This window comes from Limanda limanda, chromosome 20 (assembly GCF_963576545.1).
Source record: "Limanda limanda chromosome 20, fLimLim1.1, whole genome shotgun sequence".
NCBI lineage: Eukaryota > Metazoa > Chordata > Actinopteri > Pleuronectiformes > Pleuronectidae > Limanda > Limanda limanda.
In genome coordinates this window covers 8,315,536-8,342,814 of record NC_083655.1, presented here as the reverse complement: position 1 = coordinate 8,342,814, position 27,279 = coordinate 8,315,536, and the positions used below count along the sequence as shown (strand labels likewise).

The window sequence follows — 27,279 nt, the reverse complement described above, 5'->3', positions numbered from 1 at the left end:
TATTGTATCGTATTCTCTCATCTTAACTTAATGTATCATAATGTATCATCTTATCTTATTGTATATCATAATGTATCATCTTATCCTATAGTATTGTATCATATTGTAACGTATTATCTTACTTAAGGGCTTTGTAAATTATCTTTAGTTTACTATCTTATCTTATTGTATCATAACATATTATCGTATGGTATTGTATTCTCTCATCTTAACTTAATGTATCATAATGTATCATCTTATCCTATAGTATTGTATCATATTGTAACGTATTATCTTATCGTATAGTTTTGTAAAGTATCTTTAGTTTACTATCTTATCTTATCATAACGTATTATCTTATTGTATCGTATTTTTTTGTCTCATCTTATCTTATTGTATAATAATGTATCATCTTATCCTTTAGTATTGTATCATATTGTAACGTATTATCTTATTGTATAGTTTTGTAAATTATCTTTAGTTTACTATCTTATCTAATTGTATCATAACGTATTATCTTATTGTTTCGTATTTTTTTGTCTCATCTTATCTTATTGTATCATAATGTATCATCTTATCCTATAGTATTGTATCATATTGTAACGTATTATCTTATTGTATAGTTTGTAAACTTATCTTTAGTTTACTATCTTATCTTATTGTATCATAACGTATAATCTTATTGTATCGTATTCTCTCATCTTAACTTAATGTATCATAATGTATCATCTTCTCTTCTTGTTTCTACAGCACTTTGATCAAAGTACAGTTGTTTGTTAAATCTACTTTAATAAAACACTTGTCTTGACTGTTAATGACGCGTCATCAGAAAGTGGTAAACAAATATAAAAACTAAAAACGTGAGTCGTGATCTACGTCGTCACGCTGTGGCCCTTTAGCTTCTTCGTCACGCTGGCGACTGCATCCGGTTTAAGGGGCCGAAGCACTTCCGGGTGAGGGCGCAGATTGGTCAAATAGCCCGAGTGGCATGGCGTGGTGGACAGGTGAGCCCGCGGTGTGCTGAGGGAAGCACGGAGGACATCTACTGTGAGACACGGTGCAAGTGGGACCACCAGGTTCGATTCCGCGAGTGGTTGACCGAGTGACCCGCTGCTCCAGCCCCGCCTCCCCGCCACCCCCACATCCACCCCGCTCCACCACCACCGCCACCACCAGGCTAAAAAAAAAAAAAAAAAAAAAAAGGAGCTAGCAGCTAGCAAGCTAACTCCCCAACGCTGCTCTCTGAAAATGGCGGATCTGCCGGAGAAGAGCCTGGACGACTTCTTCGCGAAGCGGGACAAGAAGAAGAAGAAGACGGACAAGGGGAAGGGCAAGGAGCCGCCCGCCGGCCTCGTGTCCGCCGTCGTGAAGAAGACGAAGCGGGAGAAGTCCGCGTCCACGAAGAGCGAGAACCAGGACCAGCAGATCGAGAAGGTAATGGTCGCAGCTGCCCGGTAACTTTCTGTCCCCGGTCCAGAGAGACCCCCGGTCCGGGTGGGTCCTGGTCCCGGTCCTGGTGGTCCCCGGACCCACCCTCCGCCTCACAGACCCCGGGGATCCCACCCGATTACCCGCTAAATCCGCTGAATTCAGGGAAGCGTGCGAAGGGAAACGCCGGGTGCTAGCTAGCATATGTCCACCCCCCCCCTCTCCCCGTGGCACACTTTAGCCACTTTAGCTTTGATCCGCTATTTTAACCCCCTTTCCAAACCACGTGGTTATCCATGACTCTGCGTTATGATATTAAATATACATATACATGAAAAGGCCTCGATGCTTCTCCCCTCGCCGTGACAGTGGCCTTGTGTTGAGCTGTCATCCCCCCCTCCTCCACCCTCCCTCCCTTCCACACACTACCCGAGGATCGAGCAGGGCCGGGCCGCCATTTGTCACAAGTTTCCACGGTGGCTAGCGAACCCGCTTCCCCACCCGACGAGGCTCTAAACCCGCGGATCAGACCCGGTTGTGTTAGTGGGACCGGAACCAGGTGGAGGGTAGATCCACACCGGGCTGCCCTGCCTCTGTGTGGCCATGTCTCCTGGGGGAGGGGGGGTAATCAGGCCTGGATACAGATGTGCGACCACAACCTTTGTGTTTTTTAAATGGGTCCGTGTGGGTTCTTCTTTGTGTTGTGCTTGTGTGTTTAATGTTTCCTGTTTTCCCAGGAGGACGAATGGAAGGAGTTCGAGCAGAAGGAAGTGGACTACAGTGGTCTCCGGCTCCAGGCTCTCCAGATCAGGTGAGGGGGGGGGGGAGGAAACGTGTGGTTGTCATTTGCATCTCCCATCCGTCAGCTGAGGGGCTGGGGTTGTGCTATTGCAAGTATTGATTTGACCACAGCTTAATTATTCTTCTGCCAGCAGTAGGAAAAGAGGGAGTGCACTAGTAAGAGTTTAACACATTTCATTTTTGCAGCTTCCTTTTTGCACCGTGGCAGATGCAGACGATAAGAGCACAGTGATCTTAGCTCCAGATATGTTTAGAATGCAGTGTAGTCGAGTTATCAAGCTGTATAAAGGTGAACATATCATTTGGATTGATTCACAACACAGGACAGTTGTTGTAATGCTCTTATGAGTTTTATAAGCATGATTTAACTGAAAATATACTGTAAGCAAAACGTAATTTCATTAATCCCTTTTTAAATGTGCAAAAATGTCTCAATCTCAAGTTCCACCGCCCTTATTTTACACAGTTGTATGTTTTTGTGCAAACATACAGATATAACACGCTCATAAATTAATTGATCATAATTGATCTTTGTCAAATGAACCTGAAAAACCACAGATAAAACTGTGTTGCCATTCAAATGAATCTAAATGACACACAGTGATATGTGGAGGTGGTATGACTGGAAACATAAGCAGAGGGAGACCTGTTAAGTGTCCTCGTGTGGACGCTCTTCATCTCGTCTCAACTGTCTCTCTGGTTGTTGGCAGTGACGAGAGGGAGGAAGACGAGGATGAGAGGGAGGAGGTCGGTGAGGACGGAGAGATCATCCTGGTCAGCGGAGACAAGGTGTCGGGACCCTGGAACAAATCTGGAGGTGGTCCTCCTCCGGCTGCTGCGCCCATCGGTGGGTAAACCTGCCTCAGGCCTGTTTTCAACATGAGGAATCAAAAATATTACTTTTTAAAGGTTTAGAATACATGTGACACAGGTGATACCTGTGTTGTGGGACTCTTAGGAGCCATGTTAGCATATGGCCGTTTTAACTGAGCATTCCAAGCCACACACATTTTAGTGTTATTTATTTCATCTCAAAGAAATCACATACTCTGCCTGAAGCTGTTGTAAACATCTAATACCTGGGGTTGATGTGATTTGAGTAAATGAAACTCCTGAAAATCGTGTTTTTCTTGTCTAACACATGTCGTCTCTTTGCTTTCAGAGGAGGAAGAGGTTCCTGAATCGAGGCCTTCTGGCGTATATCGCCCTCCAGGGGCTCGGCTGACCACCACCAAACGAGGTCCCACCCAGGGACCTCCTGAGATCTTCAATGACACTCAGTTCCCCTCTCTAATGGCCACCTCCAAGCATGTGGAGACACGCAGGTAAGACTAGTTTGTTTCAAATGGTAGATTTAAGTAGTGGAGGAGTCGCTGTAAGTTAACTTTCACAGTCTGCTATTAAAAAAATATTTCCACATTCTGGTTTATCTACGAACATTAAATCATATAAACTACTCACATTTCAGAAGCATTGTTTCGATTCATATTTTAGAAGATTGACTGTTACTCGTGGTGAATTAATTTTCTGTGCCGTTTCCACAATAACGTCATACATCTGTCTTTTAGAGACCGAGAAATGGAGAAGACCTTTGAGGTTGTGAAACACAGGAACCGTGGTAGAGATGAGACCAGTGGCGCTTCTCTGCAGCAATTGCAGCTTGACAACCAGTACGCCATCCTGGGGGATAAGTAGAGCCGCTCCCTCCGTCCCCTGGCCCCTCCAGCACGGTCCTGCCCAGTCCCTCGAAGAAAGCTGACCTCCAGCTATGTGGACTGCAGTCCTGACCGAGCTCATGCTGCCTCTATCACCACACTGGTTACTTACACAAACACACAGGCCTGAATACACACACACACACACACACACAGATACATTCACACACAGCAGCACACACACACACACAAATAGTGACACTCCCTTTTAATTAGACCAATATAACACTTCACACACACATTTGGTTGGCAAACCTAAAGGACTGCATCTGAAGGGGCTGTTAAAAGAGGGAATAGTAGAAAAGGAATTAGCAAAATACACCCAATCGTACAACACTGCAGCAACATCAAACAACAACAACATAGTTGTCCTTTGGGATTGTACTCAGAGCAGCGGTTGTATGGCGCAACTTCTCTCTGGACTTCAACTTGCTTTGATAAAGCCACTGAGGATGGAAGAAGACTTTAGGCAAGATGATTTTACAAACTTCTGTGAAAATATCTATTTTTTTGCAAGATTGCTATAACCCAATCGCAACATGGTTATTTTGAGGTGTGTTTTTGAGTTGCAATTGGGGTTTGGGAGTGGGGAAACTACCTCAGCAGCACAGCTGGTGGTGACCATGTGGACTGAGCTGTTTTTCCGCTGTGGTGGTGAAGGGGGCAAACACCAACCCCCCCACATACGAGCTGGCCATCAGGCTCTTCGGTTTAGAAACGTGAAGCTATGTTTTTTTCCCCCTCATCATTGTGATGATGATGACAGCCTGCAGTGATCTATGGACAAGAAGGGATAGGTTGTGGTCCTCATTTAGAATTTCTATATTAAGTGGCCTTACTGATAGAAACTGCTTTGTCATCTGAAGAGAACATTGCTTGTTGTCTCCCGGGATGTTGCCTGCCTCTGGATCTCACCACTTAGTGAAAATAAACAACATACAATTTAAAGAAAAGAATCCTTCTGTTGAAGAATGTAGTGCTGATGTAGTTTGCCTGATGATTTCAACTACTAACTGTCTTTCATATCCACTGTTTGATTTTGCTGCCCTGACTTTATTTTGCTATCTTTTAGACTTCCACACGAGAGTAACTGAAGCTAGCTTCTAACCCGAATCATTCTTCTGGCAACCGATGCTTTACTGACACCTGACAGCATTTCAGTTGTCACAGACGTTACAATGCCAACAAAATACTTATCTTATCTTTTTTCTTTTTTTTTTTTTTATCAAGGCTTTTCCTCCACCGTTATCAGTCTCAGCCCGAATTGCAGCTGTGTAAAACAGTTAGTTTGTGCATAAGTTCATCTGCAGAGAGTCACAGTTACCGCTGGTCTGTAAATACAAACTGTCACCAAATCCAACATGAGTGCTATCCACGTCCAAAACAGTGGTTCGCCCGGTTAAAATCAAATGGGTTTTTACTACAAGCTTAATTATGTTTAGAGAGGTGAAGATGAACTGGATTTATGTTCTGTGTTTCTGTCCTTTCCATACAGATGTTAGGGAAGGTTGATCCCTGCTGGGACACTTCGCGTGGACAGATAATATTTGTGATGAAAAGAGAAGAGTCTAACACAAAAAAATAAAGTGATCCTCTTGAATGCAGTCTTGTCTGAATCTTTAAAGTGAAAAGTTGGTGTTATGCTCCCATATAAATTTGTTTATTCCTGGGATGTCTTGATTTATAGTTTAAGAACCATCAATAACCACCAAAGTTGTTTAAACAAATCTTAAATGATCTTGAGACATTAAGCCTATTCAAAAATAAGATTTATTATGTGAAGAAGGTCTTGCTTCCGTCTGTTATGCACCTTCACAATGTGAATCCTTTATGCTCCCATGAAAAATAATAAACAGGCCGATAGGAAGAGTAATGATTCATTTCTCACCTTAATCACGTTTCCTTCAGTTGGAAAACCAAATTAATTTAGTCAGAGAACTAAATACCTATAAACTGAAGGGCAGCAATACATTATTTCAGTAACTTACTGAATACTTTGCATCTAAGTCTGCTGCTTAATCCTATATATATTCCCCCAAAATGTTCTATTATATTATAACAGTTCAACTCTATGAATTCTTTACTTGATTAATTGATTTGCTTTTGAGACATAACAAAAAAAAATCCCCATTATAATTGACCACATCTTATGTATAAAAAGGTATAGTTTTATTTGGGAAACAGTCCAAACCCACAATTCTTTTTTTAATGCTTTAAAACTTTGTTTATTAATATTAAACAATGTTCCATCATGTAGGACAAAGGCAATTACTCATTAAAGAAGCTCGGATCCACAAATATTCCGTATTTTTACTAGAACGATAATTTGCTCATGAAAATCGATTCATTTTCTGTTGATCTACTAATCGACGCAGTTTCATTTCCATGGTGCCGACACTTCCTCCCGCTGTTCCAGTCGCCGGCCACAGGGGGGCACTGTGGCACACGGAGCAACGGGAACTTCCGGTTGTTAGATGTCTGAGTTGGCGCGCTGTTTGAAAGCATGCACTTTACTGTTTTACAGTAATCAGCCTCCATTAGACACATGTGATTATACATGTTAGTTTGTTATTAACCTATAAGATCATCACAATCATTTAAACCAGGACCTTTAAAGGGATTAATATCTATTAATGCTCCTGTATAATTACTGTCATTTATATTTAATTTAAAGTCATATTTAATGTGATATTTAGTGATATAATAATTCATGCATTAATACGGAAATAGAGCTCCTGTGCGGGAGCGCGCTCCTGCCACCTTGCCACACTGTGTGCACCCGCCGTTGCCATGGAAACCACTGCCTCTAAACGCGGTGACATCAAAGGCATGCCTCTTAACCGTGAGGCAACATAGGCAGCTGGGGAGCTCCCAGTTCACTGCTGGTTCCCCTGTGGGGAGTTCATGGTTCCACTGGTTCAAACTATTATACACGTGATTCCCTGGAGGTCGAGTTCCGGACAGCGGGCACGATGAAGACTCACAGCGGGAATGTAGGAGTGTTTGTTCGGATCAGACCAACCGCGAACTTCGCTCAGGGCCTCATGGAATGTCTCCCTGACGGACAGGTGATCACATACTGTCATTTACTGTTCTTATAAACAGGTTTATAGATGTTTGCATACAACACAAGTGTTATAATATCATCTACTTTCCTACTGTGTTAGATTAGATTCAACTTTATTGTCATTCCACAGTACAAGTACTTATACAAAGAAATGCAGTTTAGCATCTAAACAGAAGTGCAAAAAAAGGCAGTAAAAGTGCAGAGTATTGTGCATATTCAAAGTGGAATATGTAAATAAATAAGATATGTACAGTAAGAAATATATGGAATATGAACAGTGTTAAGAGGTATTTTATGATATAAGAACGATGAATACACTACGAGCAAGATAAATATATAAATATATATAAACATGAATACACTATAGGTGGGATAATACAGTATTAAAAAAAATAACAGTCTAGTGCAAATGTTCAAATATTCAAATGTTCAAATGTTCAGTGGCTTATTCTATGAAGGCTCTTGTTTGGTTAAACGTTTTAACTTTAGTTTAATAGGTTACATTTTACACGTTAAACATTATCGGTATCTATTAAAGATAGGGGAATAGATTGACAGTTGTTGAATGATTCAATTTGTTCTGACCTTTAACTTATTTTTGTAATTGTTCAGACCACACTGCCTCCACAAGCATGATTTGTTTTGTGCTTTAAAATGAAATCTCAGTTTGGTAATGTTACAAATAAGAACTTGTCTTGTGTCTCGTCCCTCAGACTGTGAACATCTACCACAGAAGAGACAGTAAGAAGACCGCAGACTTTATAAAAGGACAACCCAACTCCTGGTCCTTCCGCCTGGAGGGGGTCCTGCAGGACGTGTCCCAGGAGGAGGTGTATGACCGAGTGTGTCACCCGGTGGTCCAGGGAGCATTTGATGGTTATAACGGTGAGATCTCCCTGATCAACACACTTCTGTGGTGTTATTCCCTGGTTCTTTTTGACCTGTCCTGGTAATGGTCTTGTGTTTTGTCTTTGCCAGGCACTGTGATCTGCTTTGGGCAGACAGGTGCAGGGAAGACCTACACCATGACCGGGTCCACGAAAGCATACAAGCAGCGAGGATTCATCCCCCGAGCTCTTCAACAGGTACCTGTGTTCCTGAGGAAGCCTTCCTCTGCTCCAGTGACATCATTCCTCTAACTAATCTAAAGCTGTCCCTCAGGTGTTTCAGGAGATCGAGAAGAGGACGGACTTTTCCTTCTCGGTGCAACTGTCCTTCATGGAGATCTACAACGAGACGCTGTTGGACCTGCTGTCCCCGGTGTCTCCGCAGCAGGACTCTGCTTCCTCGTCCTCTCGAGGCCTGATGGTGACGGAGGAGCCGGGCAGAGGAGTGGTGATCAAAGGTCTCTCTCTCCACCCGGTGTTCAGTGAGGAGGACGCACTCGACATGATGTTTGAGGTGCGCCACTACTTTTTCAAATTATTTCAATGGCTGAACCTGTTGATCCAAAGCTTTAGTATGTTGGTATTATTGATAATTCCTCAGGTGACTTCTATTTAGCAGCTTTAACTGTAAAATGTTCTTTTACCAAAGCACTTCCTTTATTGGGAACAGCAGTCCACCTATATTCACGTTTTTATCCAATCAGCAAATCAAATCCTTCAGATTCAGGATGCAGGTCAAGAGCTCAAGTTAAGGTTCAAAATATAATAATGTGAATCCAGTTGTGCTAGTTTGAGGATTTCTGACACAGCTGATGCTCAAAACCAAATACATAGAGTGTGTGGCAGGTCTGCAGAGAGGAAACACCATACCTATGAGAGCTGACAGGTCACAGCAGCTCAGACCTGCCTCTCTCTTTACACCTGTAGTGAGCACACAGATATCTCACAATGCACTAACACATCAATCCTTAAGCTGGTTGGATTACAACAGTAGGAAACAGCATCGGGTTCCACTCCTGTCGACCAAGACCTGAAATCTGAGGCTTCAGTGGAAACAGTGGAAACAGGTTTACCACCATCACAGAACTGAGAATGTTTAAAGAACCGATGGCTGTCGGCCCCAAACTAGTATGGTGTTCCTATGAAAGTGCACGGAGAGCGAAGTTGTGTATTGTTTTATTTTTATGCTCATAAGCTTTCACAAGTTTCATGGATGAATTCATTGAAACACGAGCCACTCTTGTGTCCTGACTCAGGCTGATATGAACCGCATCACAGGATCTCACGCCCTGAACAGGAACTCCTCCAGGTCCCACTGTATCTTCACCCTTCACATCGAGGTGAGGAGCTCAGCTGATACTCACATGTTCACTCTTTGTCTGCACAACTTCTCATGTGGTCAGACATTCATTTTAAACATGTCTTCCTTGGTCAGTGTCGCTCGCGGACTTTATCTGAAGCCAAATACGTCACGTCCAAGCTGAGCCTGGTGGATCTGGCCGGGTCGGAGAGACTGGGAAAGACCGGGGTGAGTTTGGGTTGAATCTGACTTTTTTGATTGTCTTCCACCATGAGTTCTCATTTAACTCTATGTCCCATCTCCGCTCTTCCAGTCCGAGGGCCAGATGTTGAAAGAATCCACGTACATCAACAAGTCCTTGTCCTTCCTGGAGCAGACCATCCTGGCCCTGGCCGACCGCCGCAGGGAGCACGTTCCCTTCAGACAGACCAAACTCACGCATGCCCTCAAAAACTCACTGGGTGAGACGACCACATGTTCAGTTCTTAACCACACCGATCACCAGGCTTCTTCTGTGTAGTTACACATGTTTGTTTCTTCAGGAGGGAACTGCAACACGGTGCTCGTGGCCAACGTCTACGGGGAGGCTGAACATTTAGACGAAACAGTACGGATTGGATTATATAATATACATAAAGACGTTCTTTATTGTCCTCATTTCACCTCTGGATGATCATTTCTGTTCTTTGCAGCTTTGTACGATGCATTTTGCAAGAAGAATGAAAAACGTCAAGATTCAACCAGCTGTTAATGAACACATGAATCCAGCTGTGAGTTCCTTCAACACACGTATGCATCATCATACACGGGTAAGAACATGTGATCTAATCAGTTTCTCTGTTGTGATCAGCTCCAGGTCAAGAAACTTCAGAAGGAGTTGCTGACGCTGAAAGAGGAGATGTCCATCCACAACACTCTGGTGAGGGGAGCCCACTGGAAATGAGCCAACACATGTTTCATTATATTCGTTTAATGGTTGTAGCTCTGGTTTACTGGGAGCACAAACATAAATGGCGTCCGTTCATCTCTCACCAGTTGAACAAACAGTGTGTCGAGCACGAGCCGTTGTCTGAAGCCCAGTTGGCCGAGATCAGCACTGAGGTGCAGAGCTACCTGGACGGAAGCCTGATGGAAATCACTGTAAAAACATTAAGAATCTAAGTATTATCACTTCAATACCAGTAAGACTTCAGGAGTTCAGGCTTTTAATGTCTCTGTGCATGACTTTGAATTACAGGTCATCAGTATCAGGCAGGTGGAAGCAGTGTTCGCCCAGTTTAAACTCGCTCTGCAGTGAGTATAACCTTCTTATTCACATCTTTAAAATAAAACACCATGCTTTATTTGTTAAGGGGCGAGTTGATTGAATGTTTGAGTTTTGTCTGCGAGCAGGAAACAGGAGCAGAAGGTTGCGATATGCAACACCTGCAGCTTGACGAAGAAAGACCAAGTCACATCGGACGCGAAGGTCAGTCGACATCCGTGAAGCACGACTCGTTGAAATTAGCATCTTGTGGTTTTAGTGAACAGCTCACTGTGACTGAGCTGTGATCCGATGTTTCTTTTTTGCAGGACGATGGCCGAGGCGGGACTGATGATGCGGATGGTGGCGGCTCAGCGGCTACTCAGTCACAAAAACAAACTCGGCGTGCAACTACGGCGACAACCAAAGCCAAGAAGTCCAAAGACAAACTCAGGTAATGAAGATTTAGGTCTGAAGCTGCTAGGAGAGCACATGACGCTGCCTCAAGGCTCACAGCTCATTCAACCAGGTGCATGAAGGGAAAATAAATCCTCCTATAATTTAACGGGTTGTTCTTTGGGTCAAGTTGAAAAACGGTTGTGTAGTTTTTGCGTGATCCGGCAAAAACATAGACACAGAGGAAGACATAACCCCCCCAGCAGCACATGACCAGTAGACTTGCCCTCCTCTACTCTTCTCTCAAGGAAAACACTTCATTACATTTATTGAAAGCTCATTAGGCAGAACTCAGCAGTTGAAGGATTAAATAACAATCTCCTTTGTCCTGTTGTTGACCTGATAGGATCAATATGTAACCATAGCAACATCCGCCTGATGTTCAGATCAAAGCTTTTATGAGTTGACTGTGTTCAATGCACCTGTTTGTTTTTTCTCATGGTTCCTTCACCCACAGCACGACGCAGGGAGAAGGAAGTCCATCATCAAGGAAGCGCTGCGAGTCTTCCTCCAGGAAGCAGAACTCTTCCCAGACGTCTGAGAAAGAACTGGATTCCCAGGAACCAGATGCTCAGATCCAGGAGGCACAACCAGCAGAACCCCCTCAGCCCGAGTAAGTGGATGTGACATGTAGTCATTTCTGTTAATGCAGATATTGATCATCTTTAAAACAGAGTGAGAACACGGTTACTCAACGGTTCTCCGTCTGTGTCCAGGTCTCCTCCGACCAGATCAGAATGGTTTGAGGACTTTAAGGTGGGACCAGGCAGCAAGATCAGCAACATCCTGAAGGAGAACAAGGCCGTGCTGATGGAGCGCCAGAGTCTGGTCCGTCAGCTCACTGAGGAGATCAACGCCGTGAAGGGAGAGATCGATGCTGTCATGTCGACTCTACTGCAACACAAGCAGATGAGAGCGGCTCAAGGTATCTGTCACGTCTAACTCCAGGTGTTGAGACATTTGTTGTGGAAACATCTTATATGTTTAATTGCAAACAACCAGGAGTTGTGGAAGCTGAGAAGTTGAGATTGGATCTTTTGAAACCTTGACTGGAATTTAGATTTTTACATGTCTACCCACAATGAGTTTATATTAATGGACATGACAAAAGGATGGAAAAGATAAATCCATTTTTGAATGTTATTTTTAAGAAGATGAATATCCAGCTGATGAAGAGGAGCCGGACGCCGACTTGCTGCTGCAGATCAGCGAGCTGAAGACTCTGTATCGGCAGCGGCACGTGGTGCTGCACGACGTCAAGGCCGAGGTCAACTACTGTGAACACCTGGTGCACCAGTGCAGGGTGCGCCTGGTCTCAGGTCAGTTCCGTCTTCTGCATATGAATAGTTGTGAATTGACTGCCTCCATGAAAGAGGTAAAAGTTTTCAATTATTCTAAATACTGAATTCTCCATGTGCAGAGTTTGAGACCTGGTATAAGACGGCTTCCCTGACACCTGCAGAGAAGATACTTGCACAGGTGAGTCTGTTTTCCATCATATTTAAGTGTAGTTGTTACTTTTAGAAAATGCATATTAATAATCAGAAGCTGCTGTGTTGTTTTCCATAAATTGACTAAGTGCAATTAGCTGAGATTGAGGAACATCGACATTCGTGTCATTCTACACTTTCCTCAGATCCAGAGTGACGACAACGAGCAGCAGCCACAGGACGAGCTTCCTCCCGACGCCCCCAGTGCTCAGTTCTTCCACAACGCTCGCTGCCGGACGCAGAAAAGGGTTCGTGGCTCTTCCAACTACTGGATTGTAATTTTTTCCTCAATTTGAAGTGAATCAGATGTCGTCGCTTCACAGTAAATGTGTTTCCTCCACTGCAGAGAGACGTCCGGGCTCACACCGGCTACAGGAGGCTCCTTCCAACTCTACCTGCTACTTGAGTGAGTTTCATGTACAAACCACAGTAACTCAAATCCATCTATAGAGGAAACACTGAACCTTTAAAAACCATGAGACATGAATCACAAACAAAAGACACTGCACCACAAATCAGCTTCTTAAATGAAAAGTAAAATTTATTATTCCTGAACGACAAAATAGACTTCTTTGGTTGTACAAATTCACTAGTTACAGTCTTGTATGAGCTCTAACCCTCGACCCCGGGACTTCTGACCCAATCCCTCCGACCTATTTGCAAGTAAAAGCCCTCAAACAGAACTCAAGACAAAAGAATGAACACAAACTTGAAAACACTGCATCAATTAATGTAGTGAAACCCACCGGGGAAATAAAAGATCTACTGTAAGTTTTAAAAAAAAGAAGAGAGATCAGCCATTGAAAATGTTATCAAACAAACTGAATTTCAGTCAGTGAGCAACATGGAAAGCTAGAATTAGAAGACCCTACATTAAATTAACACAAATGCTACGATGCTGTGATTCTGCAAAAATACCCGTCAGATTCCTAAACCGACAGAATGTCAAGCGGCGAGCTGAATGTGGTCACCGTGTCGAGAGGAGCTTCTCATTGGCTCCGCCTCTCGCAGCTCTCCCATCCACAGATCAATATACATGCAGAGAGCCCGTCCAGACCCCCCCCACTCCATCGGTCCAGCTCCGTGTCCAACCCAAAGTTTGCTTTTTTCTTCTTTCAGTATTTGTACATTATTCACACAACAATAAATGACTTTTTTTTTTCTCAGTGGCATCAGATTTAAATTATCCATAGACAGAAAAAAACACCTGCTACCTTCACGTCACTTGATAAAACAAAGGATAGAAATTAATGATTCACATTGATTCAATATTTAAAAAAACGGGAGTAAGGGTAAGGCAGGGTCAGTACCGTTAAATAGCAAATGATGCATGTTCCCAAATGTTGATATTCAATATTCTGAGTGGCTGCAACCTCCAGCCGGTGGTCATACTCTTTACAGGGGGAACGTAAGCACAGAATAAACAACTAAACAGATGCTTTATATTTTAAATCTGTGATAACATTTCAGTTTCTGATGCTGATTTCATCCAAGCTGTCCAAAGCTGGAGATATGATCAAATCAAAACGCCCCTGGTCAGGTTAATAAAGTAGATTTAATGATAAAGTAATGAGCAACTCCTTAAGGAGACATGTATAATCTGGGATTAAGCTTAAACCTCGACTTCCTCTTGAACCCAGAGGGACTGGATGAGTTAAAACAGTGTAAAATAAAAGGCCTTTAAATTGAGTAAAACAATAAATTAGTAAAGATATGTTCTTAAAAAGCTGATCAGAGTCAGTGCAACAAAACAATATGTGTGTTTTTTTAAAAGCTAGTGAGCGTGAAGGTAGCAGGATGTTCCTTCAGTTAATATGTACAAGAACCCCCCCCCCCCTGACGTTTCACAATCTAGTCACTGAAATCCTAAAAATATCATTAGTACAGATATGACCCATTTCTTTTTATCTTCCAGTACGTTTTTTTTTGTTTTGTTTTTCTTAAATCATTGGAGCGAGACAAATATAAAAACAAAAAAAACTAAATATTTCGGTCACCTCTTGTTAAAATAGATCTACTAGGCAGAGCGTGGATAAAAATAAAAACAGAATGTCTGTAAGTAGCGATCCTAGCTAACCACACCGGCTCTCTCTCGCCCGCTGAGCAACTTGCCGACTCGCCCAGACTGTCAAGGCAAGACTGGCACGCAGGATATAAGTGAGTGTGTGTGTGTGTGTGTGTGTGTGTGTGTGTGTGTGTGTGTGTGTGTGTGTGTGTGTGTGGCAACTATCAAGCTCTGTAGTCTCTGCAGTGGTTATATATGTGTGAGAGTAGATCTCTCGCTCTACTGACACCGTGTAGTGTTGAGTGACTCGGCACCCTCGTGTTTTCTTCTGCCAGTGTTCCACAGCGTGTGTGTGTGTGTGTGTGTGTGTGTGTGTGTTGGGGTTCCTTCTCTCGGCGTGTGAGGGGTTACGTGGGCACGGCGGTTTCCAGGCTGCGGCGGCCCTGCCTCAGTTTGCGCTTGTTGCTGTACAAGGCCATCTCCTCCAGGGCGGAGGTGGCGGGCGGCGGGGGGGCGACCTCTGCCTCGGGGTTGGCAGTGGGTCCTAGACAACAACAACGAAACAGAACAAGATGAGTCACTTGTGTTTCTCTTTCTGTTTGACAGTCAAACCCCATCACCAGCAGAGCGGAGGAGGAGAGATGGAGGCGACCGGACGGATCCTGAAACCTGCTGGAGAAGCACCGCAGGCCAAGCAGGAGCAGAAACACCTCCCTGAGCTCTTCTAACAATAAAGCTAGTCCAGGAACCAATGTGCATGTGTTAGTTTTATATACTTGTTGTAGTTTAAACCTTGTGTCACAGTGATCTAGCTCCTTATGAGCTTTAAACCAAACCATGCTCACTCCAGATCAAAGTTAGTTTCAGATCATTAGATTGGACTCGACGTGTTTCTCTTCCACTTTGGACTCAGCATCAGTTGCTGCTTCAGATCTGGTGACGCACACCTGAACCCAGTTTGCCACACAAGCGTGTTAAGAGTGTAAAACCACAAACCAGCACACAGTCATACAAACTGAGCCCACACACACACACAGAGATACACAAACACATGCACACAGGATCCTACCAATAGGAGCTGCTTATCCCAGGTAGGCACCTGAATCAAAGGGGATAGAGGATGTGAGGCAATGAAATTGTTCCTGAGTGTCCACACACACACACACACACACACACACACACACACACACACACACACACACACACACACACACACACACACACACACACACACACACACACACACACACACACACACACACACACACACACACACACACACACACACACACACACACACACACACACACACACACTCTGAGTCGCTCTGCTTCTCACCTGGGCTGCTGGAGCCGTCGTCAATGAACTGCAGGTCCTGGACTGGGTCCGGAGACTGGAAGAAAAGACAGGACAGTGAGTAACGGAGCAGCGGGGGGGTGATGACCCCTGTACCCTCGGGGAAACCTCCACCAGGTGAGGGGCGGAGCCGGCAGCGAGGCCACATGTCAGCTCCACAGGAAGTATCTCTACTCCCCCCCGGGAGAGAGAGGCATGTTAGAGCAGAGGTTTAGTCGGGTCGTCAGGTTCCAGGGTTCTGAGCGATGTGAGGTCACAGCCACAGAGACAGAACCAGTACAGCGCCACAATCCACCGACACCACCAACGCACGATGAAGGAACCAACACCAGTCCCGTTATTTTGTTAGATTATAGTTTAACTCTGTTGTGTAGAAGCAGCTTGTTCCACCTGACTAACAACACACAGGATAAGTTCAGACTTCGTACACTGACTCATTCAGGACAGCGTTTCCTCAACAAGTTTCTTTTTAGCAGCGATGGGCCGGCTGGTCAAAAGAGTCTTTGCAAAGTCAGAGGTCAAAACTGTCATAAAAACGTCATAGTAGAGAAAAGCGCAGACAACAGACGACCACAGACACCTGAGCACGGACGAGTAAAACACCAGCTCCCCTCCCGTCTCTCTTACGTCTCGCAGAAGAAATTAAACATGTGGCAGACATTTACAGTGGGGGGTAGGCTTTACGCAGAAGCATGAGAGGAAAATCCACGTTGGACGCGTTACTCCCCCTGAAGTGCGACTCATGCGTGGAACAGGCCGACAGACGTTAAAGTGGATGAGATACAGAGTTTGTTGAGAGCGAATCTGGTTAGTGGGGATTCAAACTGTGTCTCTGCAGCTGGTGAGTGTTAATGTCTGTGACTGGTTAGCTGAGAGGTCGATGGTTGTGATGGTTACCTTTGATGATGCTCTTGCATGGGAGTGTTAAGGGGGGGAGAGGAGAGGAGGAGGAGACCAGGGGGCGGAGTTCTGTGTCGTTATCTAAAGTAAAAGGGTTTTTTCACTGTGCAGGGGAGAGTTAGTGAGTCACACCGCTGTGACAGTGCAGAGCAGGAAGTGAAGATCAACAGCGGAGCCACAACCGAGACTTTACACTGATGCCTCATGATTAACAGAGAAACCGGAGGGGGGGGGGAGGCCACAGGGAGGGGGGGCGAGGCCCGGGAGGATCTCGGCATGCAGCCAATACCTGGATGTCGTATACGGGTTTGGAAGAAGGAATGGCGGCAAACTGTCGGTAGTCAAACTTCTTTGACGACAGGGACTAGAAGGATAGTAAACAGGGATGAGCAGGGGGAGAGGGAGAGAGAGGAGAGGGGGGGGGGAGAGGATGGGACAAAATAGGTCAGAGGAGAAAGGATTGCAGAGGGAGAATATCAAAAATAAAAGAGGAGAGGGAGGGGGAAATAGTTGAGGAAATGGAGAAAGGAGAGGTGGGAGGCAGAGAGGCTCATGGGTGATTCAGTCAGCCAGCTGGTGGCGTAGGATGGGAGAGCAGTGTGTTCTCAGCGCTGATTGGCCGGAGTGACAATGAGCAAGATGATGAGTTAATGTGTTTGGAAGCAAATCTACTTTTACCTTTTTCCAGGCTTGTAAACAAACAACCTCATTTGTGGACTTTTCAAGTAAAACTCCTCAGAATAAACTGCAAAATCAGAGATTTGTTCAAGTATTTGATGATTCAAGCTCTCACAGTCCTCACAGAGGAAACAGTGAAACACTCACACTGACACAGAGGCCGGTGGAGAAATCTGAGGAAAACAAACTTTTGAAACCTGGAAGATTTTAAAGTTGATTCTTACCAGTCTGCCGGGTGAAGTGACTCCACAAGGACTGAGCTCTGTCAGAGAAAAGACAAAGTTGGATTAGGCTTCATGATGCACGCAAATCAGAATCAGAATTCTTTTAATTGCCTAGTATATATTCACATACAGGATATTGCTTTGGTGTGGTTGGTGCACATAAATAACAATCAGACATTAAACAACAATATATATATATATATATATATATATATATATATATATATATATATATATATAAAACAATATAAAACGAAACAAAATATACAGTGAGAGAGTTATGGGCACGTACAGTGCTAAGGTGCAGAGATTTTCTGGAATAGGCGGTGACCGTTAATATTCATTAACAAAGAAAACAACTGTGTGTGTGTGTTGTTGTGTGTAAAAGTAACTCTGGTGACTTGTCAACTGAGGTTAAACTAAGTTAACCTCTTAGTAAACTGAACAGTTTTTAAATTTTTAAGTTTTAAATTTGGAGGAAGCAGATTGTCTACTAAAATGAGACAAGCCCGATTCCAAACTTCTGAAGTATCGATACTCGAAAACTCGGGAGTGGTGTGGAAACCCAAAATAGAAAAAAGTAAGATAAGATCTACTTAAAGATATTAAGATGTACTTAGAAGTTTAAACGTTTTCTTCAGAGTATTTCAAGATATACAGACCAGTCCAGAAGTAATTGGACAGTGACACAGTTCTTGAAATTGAGATCTTAAATCTTTTAAAGAAACTTTAAATCCACGACACAAGTACAAGAGAAGATGGCTGTCATGTAAAAAGGCCTCAGAGCTCGGATGGAGAGCAGCGTCCTACCTTCCATGGGTGTAGGAGACGGAGTGGGAGCAGGCGACGGAGACTCCGTCAGCTGGTCTAACGTCCCACGCTTCTTCCCATCCCGAGACTTTGCGATGACCATCTGAGCCTTCAGCGCATCCTGCTCCAGAGACTTCATCCTGCAAGAGACACCATCACCATCAGATAAATGAGAGTAACTAGAGAAAGGAAACTAAAGCGTTAAGGAGGTAATGACACAAACAGGCACACACCACTGAGGTGGGCGCAGCACCAGTCACTACTAACTCTGGGTTCTCCTTGTCCTGGTGTGCTGTGACAAACCGGTTGAATTTCATCGCTCATTAAAAACCATTGGGGCATTCCAGGAAAAGGACGACCTGCTGCAAGTAGGTTTACCCTGAACTCACAGATAGCTTGCAAACCTACTGCAGGCTGTGTGTTAGTGCAAATCACAGGATGGAAACTCAAGAGAACAGCAAGGCACAAATGAACATGAAGAGAATGCTGCAGAGAGAGAGAGAGAGAGAGGGAGGGGGGGGGGGACAAGACAGAGGGCAGAGAGAGGGAGGAGTCAGAGGAAGCTAGAAATGGAAACAGCAAAGACGTGCAGAAGCAAGACGGCTCTAGAAAGGCAGTGAAGCACTTTCACAGGGTCGTCTCTGCGAGTGCTTGCTCGGACCTTTCCACAACCGGCCTCTAGCTAAAATACCAACGGCAAAGCACCCCAGCACACCCCCCATGATGCCGTGCGTCTGGCCCCGGTGGCGTGGGCCGCGGAGCAGACCTGAGCTGGGAGGCTGCAGAGGAGGAGGTGGTGGAGGAAGAGGTGGGGGGCGGGGGGGCCTCAGCCGTGCCCTGAGACGCCCTCACCCGGGCCTGGTAGAGCCTCTTAGCCAGGTCCTGCTCATACTGCCTAACATCGTCCTCTAGACCACCGGGCCTGTGCCCACCAGGCCGGTGAGAGGGGGAGGAAGAGGGTGACAGAGAGGAGGGGCGAGTGGGAGGAGGAACACCAGGGTGGAGGAGAGAAATGACGAGGAAGAAACATAGAAAGAGAGAGGAAGGAGGAAAGAAAAGACAGAAAAAGAGGAGAAAACCAAAGAGTGGAAGATAAAACACTCACACAAGTAAGAGAAGCAGAAATAATAAATAGGCTTTTTCCTTTTTAGACGTTTAAGACTTGAAATAATAAGAGAGGGGAGACAGACTAACAACCACACACACACATACAGAGGAGGCTGCCGTCACACGTTTGGCTTTTGTGTTAACTACACGTTAAGACACCTTTGGAAATAATCCTGATCCTTGTTATTGAGCAGCTTCCTGTTTATCAGGAAGTGTGACAGGGGGAAGATAAGTCGTAATGGAGGCAACATCTAAGTGTCGGCTTTAATTTGAGAATCTTTACATCATCAATAATTGAACAGACACAGATGACGTCAAAGACTGATTCAACACCTAGAAATCAGCAGATGTTTGTTTTTTTACTACCAGTCCTGAAAATACAAAGTGAGAATAAAAAGAAAAGTAAATGAAAGGTTTAATGAACCAAAAGGACGTGATCTGCTCTGTTACCGTGCTGCTCTCCACATGGCTCGTTTCTCCGCCTCCTGAGCTCTCTTCTCGGCCGGGGACAGGTCCTTGTCGAGGGCGAACGCCAGCTCGGGACTCTGCATGCGAAGCCTCTCCTGGTGTCGGCGCTCGGCCTTGGCCGTGCGGATGGGAGCCGCCGACTCCCCTTGGTACGCTGGGATCAACCTGACGAGCCAGAGGAGGAGATTCAGTAACAAAGACCACAGCACACGGACTTCATTTAAAAGATGTGATGCTGTGTGTGGTTATTACCCCGTCATGGAGTTGGGCCTCTGATCCAGCCTGAAGCTGTCCTCCATTGAATTCCTCTGAGAGTCTCCTTTACCGTCCACAGAGGAGGGTCTACACACACGAGAAACAGTTACTGAGGAAAGGAGAAGAGAAACTTTATGTGTTGAGCAACAGCAGAACACAGATTATTACCCTGAGCTGCCACAGTAGCTCGGTGGTGTGAGGTTGTAGCTCGGGGGGGTGGCGCAGTGCTGAGAGGGGCTGGACGCTGGCTCCACTTTATACTCCACGCCGTCCAGCAACACTTTGCCGCTGGCCTTCATCTGAGCCACCTGCTTGGCCAAGTCCTCCTCCTCGTCATCCTCATCTTCGTCCAGGAGGTACTCCTGCGCCCGCAGATCAAACTTCCTCGCTGGAGTGAGACGAACAGACAGGTTGTTAAATGTCACTCGGGTCAGATGTTGAGCCGAGGTGTGTAGGAGGAGACGCCCACGTACCTTCTTCCTCCCTCATGTTCTTGAGGTCATCCTCTCCAACAAGAGAGACTCGAGGTTTGGGTTTTTCAGGCGTCTGCTGCTTCACGTCGATCTCGAAATACTTCTGTCTGTCCCTGAAGGATCTCTGCTCTGGGCTGCCTGTACCCCGAGGAGAAGGACTCTGTAGGGTAACAGAAATGATAAAGGTTAGAGTAGCTGAGATATGAACAAGTGAGGATAGAAAGATTAAGGCAAATGTTTGTTTTTGTTGCTGTTTTCATTGTTGCAGAACCATTTGCTAAAAAGGGCAAAGACCAGAGATGCAAAAGGGATTTGGGACCAAGGAGAAAGAGAAGAGAACGAATTAAAACCCAGCACCATGGAGCTGACTTAAGCTGAATTATCTGACAGTCCCACTATTGCCAGAAGTAGCACGGCTGCCTAACACCACCACCGGGCGAGCCGAGCACACCACAGCCCAGAGGCGGTGGGTACCTGCAGGTCCAATGAAGCCCTGGAGTGACGTGGCACTGCTGCCAGGCTCATATACTCCCGCCGGGGGGAGACCTGGCTGGTCACTGCTCCCTCCTGACCATCTATGACATCATCAAACACCTCGTTGTGCAACTCAGGCTGAAAAGGCCACAAAGGTCGTTACCAGGCTGTCACACCGAGCCACTAAGTAAAGCACACTGTGTGTATACCTAGTACCTGCTGATTAATATTCTCCTCTGTAATATTATTTTGTCCTTGAGTAACCTTTCCTTTAGTAAATATAAACGTGAAATGCTTCCATGGCTTTTTGAGCTTCAGTGTCATAGTAATGTTTCATCACATCGGAAATTAGAGTCTGCATTGATTATTAATTTAATGCCACAAAATGGTGACATCTTTAAAAGTCACTGATTTACTGGATTAGTCTCATTCTTGAATAACTTATATATAATCAGCTTGTTGCTTATTTGCAGGTCAATATATACTCATTTGTATGAAAGGTGAAAAGTAATTCAGGTGATTCAGTCTTTCCTGCTGTAAAGATGTTGAACCTTTTTTATGTCGGGAATCTTTTCCCCAACTCAAACTTGTAAGAAACTCCAGTAGAATAAACCTGGCTTCCAAAAAACGTTTAGAGTAAACTAACTTGTAAACGTTCCTGCCTACAGAAGCAAAATCTGATGATGTGAGCGTATAAGTGTCGAGTCCTAAAATATGACTGAATTAATGGCTTTTATTGACGCCTGTGCAATGCAGCAGAAAGCTGAGCTTTTCATTATTTCGTGGTCGATATATGTTTCCTCACCTCTGGAGAAGGTTGCTTCGGATGAAAGTTGTTCCTCACACCGTACTGCTCCTGTAGGGAGAAGCAGGAGAGGTGTTAATAAATGTGATGAGCAATAAACTCCGGACATGACAGTTAGAGAGCAGGCAGACTCATTAACAGCTGGGATTCAATGTACACGGGAAGAGAGGGTTGAATATTAGTTCACGAGTCACACACGGATGGACGAATGGATCACGAGTCAACACCAGTGAGACAGACGATGGCACTGGAGGACAAAAGACGCACGATGAAGGCATTCCACACGTCACAGCACGTCACAGGACCCCCCGACACGGCGCAGGCTCCTGAAAGGACAGCCTGCTCCAGTCAGGAGGGGGCGGGGTGAGATCAACCAGTCACCAGAGCATGCGTGTGTGGTAAAACCCGGGCGACTCCGGGCAGCTTGGCCTACCTGCGGCGGCTCCAGCCCGGCCAGTGAGCGAGGCACGGCGGCAAACGCCTTGTATGCCTGCTTGACATTCATGGGGAACTCGTCGGGCGAGGTGGGGGAGGGGGCGCGAGGCTGCAGGGGGGAGGGGGGAGGGAGCAGGGGGCATGGAGGGTGGGGTAGGTCCATATGGTAGAAGGAGGCGAAGGGGAGAGGAGGAGGAGGAGGAGGAGGGGAGGACAGACAGACAGATGGAGGAGAGGGTAGACTATGAAAAAAACCAGCAGAGTTGAAGAAGACTGTGGAGGAGAACGGTGAACAGCATGGCGGCTGGTTTCATGAGAGAGAGGAGGGAGAATGCCAGAGAGAGACAGACACTAGGGCTCGGAAACTTCAACGCCCGGACAGATTTGTCTGTGTGAGCAGCTTCGTGAAACGATCTGGACGATGTGAGATGAAATGTTTGTCAGTATTTACCAATTGAGTTGAGCTGCTGCCAAGAGAAGAAACGGAAATTACAGAAAGATGAAATCATGAGGTGTGATGTTTGACTCCGGAGCTCAGTCAGGTTGAACGCTTTGTTTACAGTTATAGTTCGAACACAGGTGACCTCTAGGTGTGCCTGAAGGTCACAGACAGCAGCAGGGACTTCTAACACAAGCCTTCCTTTCTCTGGTTCTAGACTCATTTAGAAACTAAAATCATTCTTGTGCCGTGAACATCTGAGCTTCTGTTCTGTTGTGGGACACCGTTAAAGTTGTCTGTGGCGTCACGGGACGCGGCACCGAGCGGACAGAGGTGATAAAACAGCCCTATGTGGTGGTGAGGGGTCTTACAGAGGTCTGGGAGTTGAAGGGGGAGGGGCCATGCTGAAAGGGGTTGGGACTGTGGCCTTCCGGAGTGGCGGGGGAGGTACTGGGCCACACGCGGCCGACCGGCTGGATGGCACCCGGTCGCGTCTGGAGAGGACGAGAAAACAAATGATGGTTCAGATACAAGAGAAGGAGAAGACCAACTTTAGGATGAAGGACAACTCAAAATGACTGGAGTCAATGGATGAGATGCACCTAGTGTAAGATAAGTGAAGGACGATGCTTTAAAGATTTATATTCACAATCTAATACAACCTTTAATGTGATATTTATGTGTTTTTATTTTAGGGTAGAAGCTCCAATAATCGAACAAAACAAATGCCTAGAAATTAAAATGTAACTCTGAACAATAATAACACAAATTACAGTAAATAATGTTTTCATTGCATGAGGTGTAATCACATTGGTAGAGTCTGGGATAAATGTTTCCTGGAATGTCAATTTAAACCAGTGAGAGCAGTTTATTTTCTGAGTGGCTCCATGGACACTCACTGATGATGGGCTGGTGTCCTTGGCAGTGGGAGTGGAGGTGCAATGAATGTTTGCCTGCAAAAAACATGAATTATTAAATAAAATAATTTAGCATGTACAGACCATCACCTCTTATAGTTACTACATTTTTACTTTCTGCAAGTTTTAATTTAAGACCTTTTTAAGACTAAGAAGAATTGATCTGGTCAAACTTCACATATCTTGATGTGATTATTGCTTATGCCAAGTATGGTCTTATTCAAGATAATCAGAAAAATGCAGTTTACATGACTTCAGCTTATTGTTTTAATCTGGTTGTTATCAGAATGTCGGTGTCCATGAAAGACCAAAAACACACTTTACAAACTACGCATGCCGCCACAACAAGACTCATTTTACAGCACAGTGGAAGAAGCGTTAAATATGTTTAGATACGGCTTGATTAAGTTTACATTTAAGACCTTGTAGGTAATATTTCAATGTACTTTTACGACGCCACATAAACCCTGTAAATATTGTGGTTTTTTTTAGGATGCCAGGCAAATGAAACACCACAAGGGTTTGTTAAACTCTCCATTTTCGTTTTTTAAGTGTATAAATACCGTCTGAACTTTGCTGGAAATAGAGATTCATCAAGAATTTATATAAATCTAATTGTGATACAAAGGACTATCTTGCTTCTCCAATGTACGCACGTCCAGATTGCATGAGGCAAAGCATCAGTCGTCAGCTGGCCACAGAGAAGCAGTCACATGCTTTTCAGATTGCCAGACACGATAGCCGAACTAGTCTCTGGGTTTTATAAAGAGATGCAGAGCAGCTGACACGTGCTATAAAAGGTACAAAACTCCAGGCCAGAGCAGAGAGGGCCAGGCGACCCACTTACGAAGCGGGTCTCCCTGCCTGCCAGCGAGCTGTTGGAAGAGTGGTGGCTGGGCTACAGGTGTGAGCAGAGGTCAAAAGTGTCAAATGTAAAAATAGCTCTTCTATAGTGTTGGAGGTGACTCATGGAGAAGGAGGAAAATAAAGAAAAGAGATGATATGAACAGCTGATTTGTGATATGGATGACTGGCGGGTGTTCACGCGGCTCACCGGCTGGATGGTGGGGGAGTAGGGAGTTTCCCGGATGGGGCTGTCGGTCCTGGTGAAATCAGAGGAAGGAGCCTGCAAAAACAAAAAGACAAAAACACTCTTTACACCTGCTTCTACTTTCACTGAGTGCAGCTGGAAGAGCAGTGAGGAAAAACACACAAAACAACATGTTCCACTCAGATTAAACCCACAACAAGCTCCTGCTGACAAACATGCACTTCACTGTGCGTCTCGTGGGTCGCGTTCCTTCACGACTTGTGACCCTGCTCACAGCTGCTGGGACAGACATTCCACTCGATCCTGACTTCAAACCGACTATGTGCCCGAATTCCTCACACGGTGCCACAACGTTCTGTGCTCACAGCAAAAACATGCACAGGTTCGGATCTTTATAACACTGAGATCAACACGCAAAAGTGGACACACAATTCCTGTGAGAAAAAGTGGGCATTAATGTTGGACGGGCACAAGATTTTTTGAGAAACACCTGTAGGGATTGGATTTGCACTAACGTAATGAATCTAGAGCTGCAATTTGTGTTATTTTCAGTCTCACTTTATCAATAAAATAATACAAGTTAAAGCTGAAACAGATAATTTTGACATTTTGTCCCTTAAAAAGGATAAAAAACAATAATTACATTGAATCATATTAATTTGCAGAAACTGTTGCAGCTCTAGATCTGAATGATTTGTTCTTCCATATGTGATACTTAAATAAACCTCAAAATCTAAAACTAGTCGGGATATAAAACGCGTGATCCAGTCCAGACGACACAATGAAGCCAAACGACAAACGGTGCAGTGACACGTCATGCGGCCTCCAAACCACACTGAGGCAGGCGGCTTGCCTTGCTGAACAACCACGGCTGCAGTTGGCCGGGTTTCCCGTAGCCGACAGGAGGCCCCGACAGGAGCTGCTGGCCGGGGGGGCGACCTTTCCCCCTGCGATTGGCCACCAGGAAAGGGTTCTCCTTGAAGCAGATAGACTGAGAGTCCACCAGGTTCTCCTCTTCTTCAGGGGCAAATGTAGCTGAGTTTATGGTTGTTGACGAGCAGGCGCTGTCGGCACTGGAGCTCCCATTGGGGACGAACTGGGATCCATTGAGAAAGTCATGCTCTGCGTTTAGACCAGGGCAGGACTCGGGATCCATGTGGCTCAGGGGGTTTGTGGGGTGAGCTAAGCTGAAGCCCAGGGGCTCTAAGGGGGCTCCGTACTGGGCCTGTAGGGGGGCCTCCATGGGAGCAGTCACAGTGGAAGAGGTAGAGAACTGAACAAGAAGTGAAAAGGAAAGGAGGACAGATGCAGTGAAGTGACATAAAGGAAGGACAGAAAAGATTCACTCACTATAACTGGTTCAATGAAAGTAAGAGAATAACAGAGAAAGGGAGAAATTGAGAAGGAAAGTACATAACAAGGCATGACAAACTAAACATCTATTGAGTTGTTATGACAACTTTAAATAATAAAAAAAGAACCTCTAAGAATCCACAGAAAGTCTAAAATAAGATGGTGTGTGTTGAAACTTGACACTCAAGCCTCCAGTCGCTGAAACGAGTTCCTCACATCACTAAATCTGTCGAGAAGCCGTTAAGATACAAGTCTCACTGCTCATCATTCAAGTCTTGTTAGCTGATGATGCTCCTTGACACATTGCTGCAGTTCAGGCACTTCAGGCCTCTGCCTTAAATAACTATATTATCAGAGCAGCGAGACATTCGGGCTCCAGCACAACTTCAACTCCTACTGTACTTAGAGAAGACAGCTGGAGACACCAGGAGAGAAAATATGCAACGTTTGAATGAACCCTCGTAAAGAAACATGACACTGGGATTACATGTTGCGTGTTTTTACATAATTAAGACCTAAAGATGTAGAAACCTTTGAGTCAATCCATTAAATTGAGCACGCAAACCTTGGAATGTTTTTAATGGATGTGACCGTGACATATCTGGTCATAATCAAAATAGTCACACGGAGAAGAATGTGCATTGTGAAGGACTTGTGCGAGTCTACGTGCTGACTGGAAGAGTCGGCAGTGGGATGAGGGTCAGTGGGATGGAATGTGAACCAGTGGCCTTTTGGCACCGGCACAGACTGCGAGGGACAGCTGGGGTTGTGGTGTGAGCGCGAGGGATGCCAACACACTGAGTTCGCCCTGCCGGGAAAAGCTGCTCGTCAAAGAGACCGAGAACTGAACAACTGGCACTGAAATGTAGATTTAACAGGTGAAATGCTGGTAGCAAACATCAAGTGGTTTATAAAGTATCTTAAGATTAAAAGTCCTCCGTGATGTGGTCGATTTATGAATCTGAACAAATCCTCTTTGACGATTCTCAACACACTTTCAGGACCGAGACCTTCAGGGCTTTTCTACGACTGACTGGTATTTTGTTTTCGATTGGAAAAAGACGAGAGAGACGACCTGAGGCTACGTTTATGTAAAAGTTATGCAATTTAATTAATAAGCGTCCTTGTGACTTTAATGTGAAAGTAAGGGTGATTATCTAGTA

At 45.0% G+C, this 27,279-nt stretch overlaps 3 protein-coding genes across 11 annotated transcripts in view; 2 read left to right on the top strand and 1 right to left on the bottom strand.

Moving 5' to 3' along the window:
* The first annotated feature begins 927 nt into the window (after positions 1-927).
* On the top strand, positions 928-5,523 carry cdv3 (carnitine deficiency-associated gene expressed in ventricle 3). Its single transcript, XM_061093494.1, has 5 exons — positions 928-1,413; positions 2,145-2,218; positions 2,919-3,055; positions 3,371-3,533; positions 3,777-5,523. The coding sequence occupies exons 1-5, from the start codon at positions 1,228-1,230 to the stop codon at positions 3,901-3,903; spliced, it is 687 nt and encodes a 228-aa protein (XP_060949477.1). The 5' UTR covers positions 928-1,227; the 3' UTR covers positions 3,904-5,523.
* A 1,372-nt stretch (positions 5,524-6,895) lies between these two features.
* Positions 6,896-12,772, top strand: kif9 (kinesin family member 9). Its single transcript, XM_061094295.1, has 20 exons — positions 6,896-6,991; positions 7,704-7,875; positions 7,969-8,075; positions 8,152-8,391; positions 9,134-9,217; positions 9,313-9,405; positions 9,491-9,638; positions 9,720-9,784; positions 9,870-9,947; positions 10,028-10,096; positions 10,213-10,317; positions 10,415-10,470; positions 10,570-10,645; positions 10,750-10,874; positions 11,334-11,489; positions 11,593-11,801; positions 12,028-12,195; positions 12,297-12,355; positions 12,513-12,614; positions 12,713-12,772. The coding sequence occupies exons 1-20, from the start codon at positions 6,896-6,898 to the stop codon at positions 12,770-12,772; spliced, it is 2,268 nt and encodes a 755-aa protein (XP_060950278.1).
* Positions 12,773-14,555: 1,783 nt separating this feature from the next.
* Positions 14,556-27,279, bottom strand: part of scrib (scribble planar cell polarity protein) — a 55,683-nt gene continuing 42,959 nt past the window's right edge. For 4 of the 9 annotated variants that reach the window (XM_061094083.1, XM_061094085.1, XM_061094084.1 and 1 more), the window contains 14 exons: positions 24,767-24,838; positions 23,695-23,748; positions 23,167-23,289; positions 21,922-21,972; positions 21,117-21,254; positions 20,643-20,802; positions 20,338-20,557; positions 20,167-20,256; positions 19,897-20,079; positions 18,340-18,479; positions 17,530-17,567; positions 16,917-16,991; positions 15,710-15,764; positions 14,556-14,915 (listed from right to left, as the gene is read on the bottom strand). In XM_061094083.1, the coding sequence (XP_060950066.1) occupies positions 14,779-14,915; positions 15,710-15,764; positions 16,917-16,991; positions 17,530-17,567; positions 18,340-18,479; positions 19,897-20,079; positions 20,167-20,256; positions 20,338-20,557; positions 20,643-20,802; positions 21,117-21,254; positions 21,922-21,972; positions 23,167-23,289; positions 23,695-23,748; positions 24,767-24,838 (1,536 nt within the window). In that variant the 3' untranslated portion in view covers positions 14,556-14,778. Of the gene's footprint in view, positions 14,916-14,941; positions 15,471-15,709; positions 15,765-16,916; positions 16,992-17,529; positions 17,568-18,339; positions 18,480-19,896; positions 20,080-20,166; positions 20,257-20,337; positions 20,558-20,642; positions 20,803-21,116; positions 21,255-21,921; positions 21,973-23,166; positions 23,290-23,694; positions 23,749-24,766; positions 24,839-27,279 lie in introns of those variants that run through there. The other 5 variants (XM_061094091.1, XM_061094092.1, XM_061094089.1 and 2 more) reach the window with 4 other exon arrangements.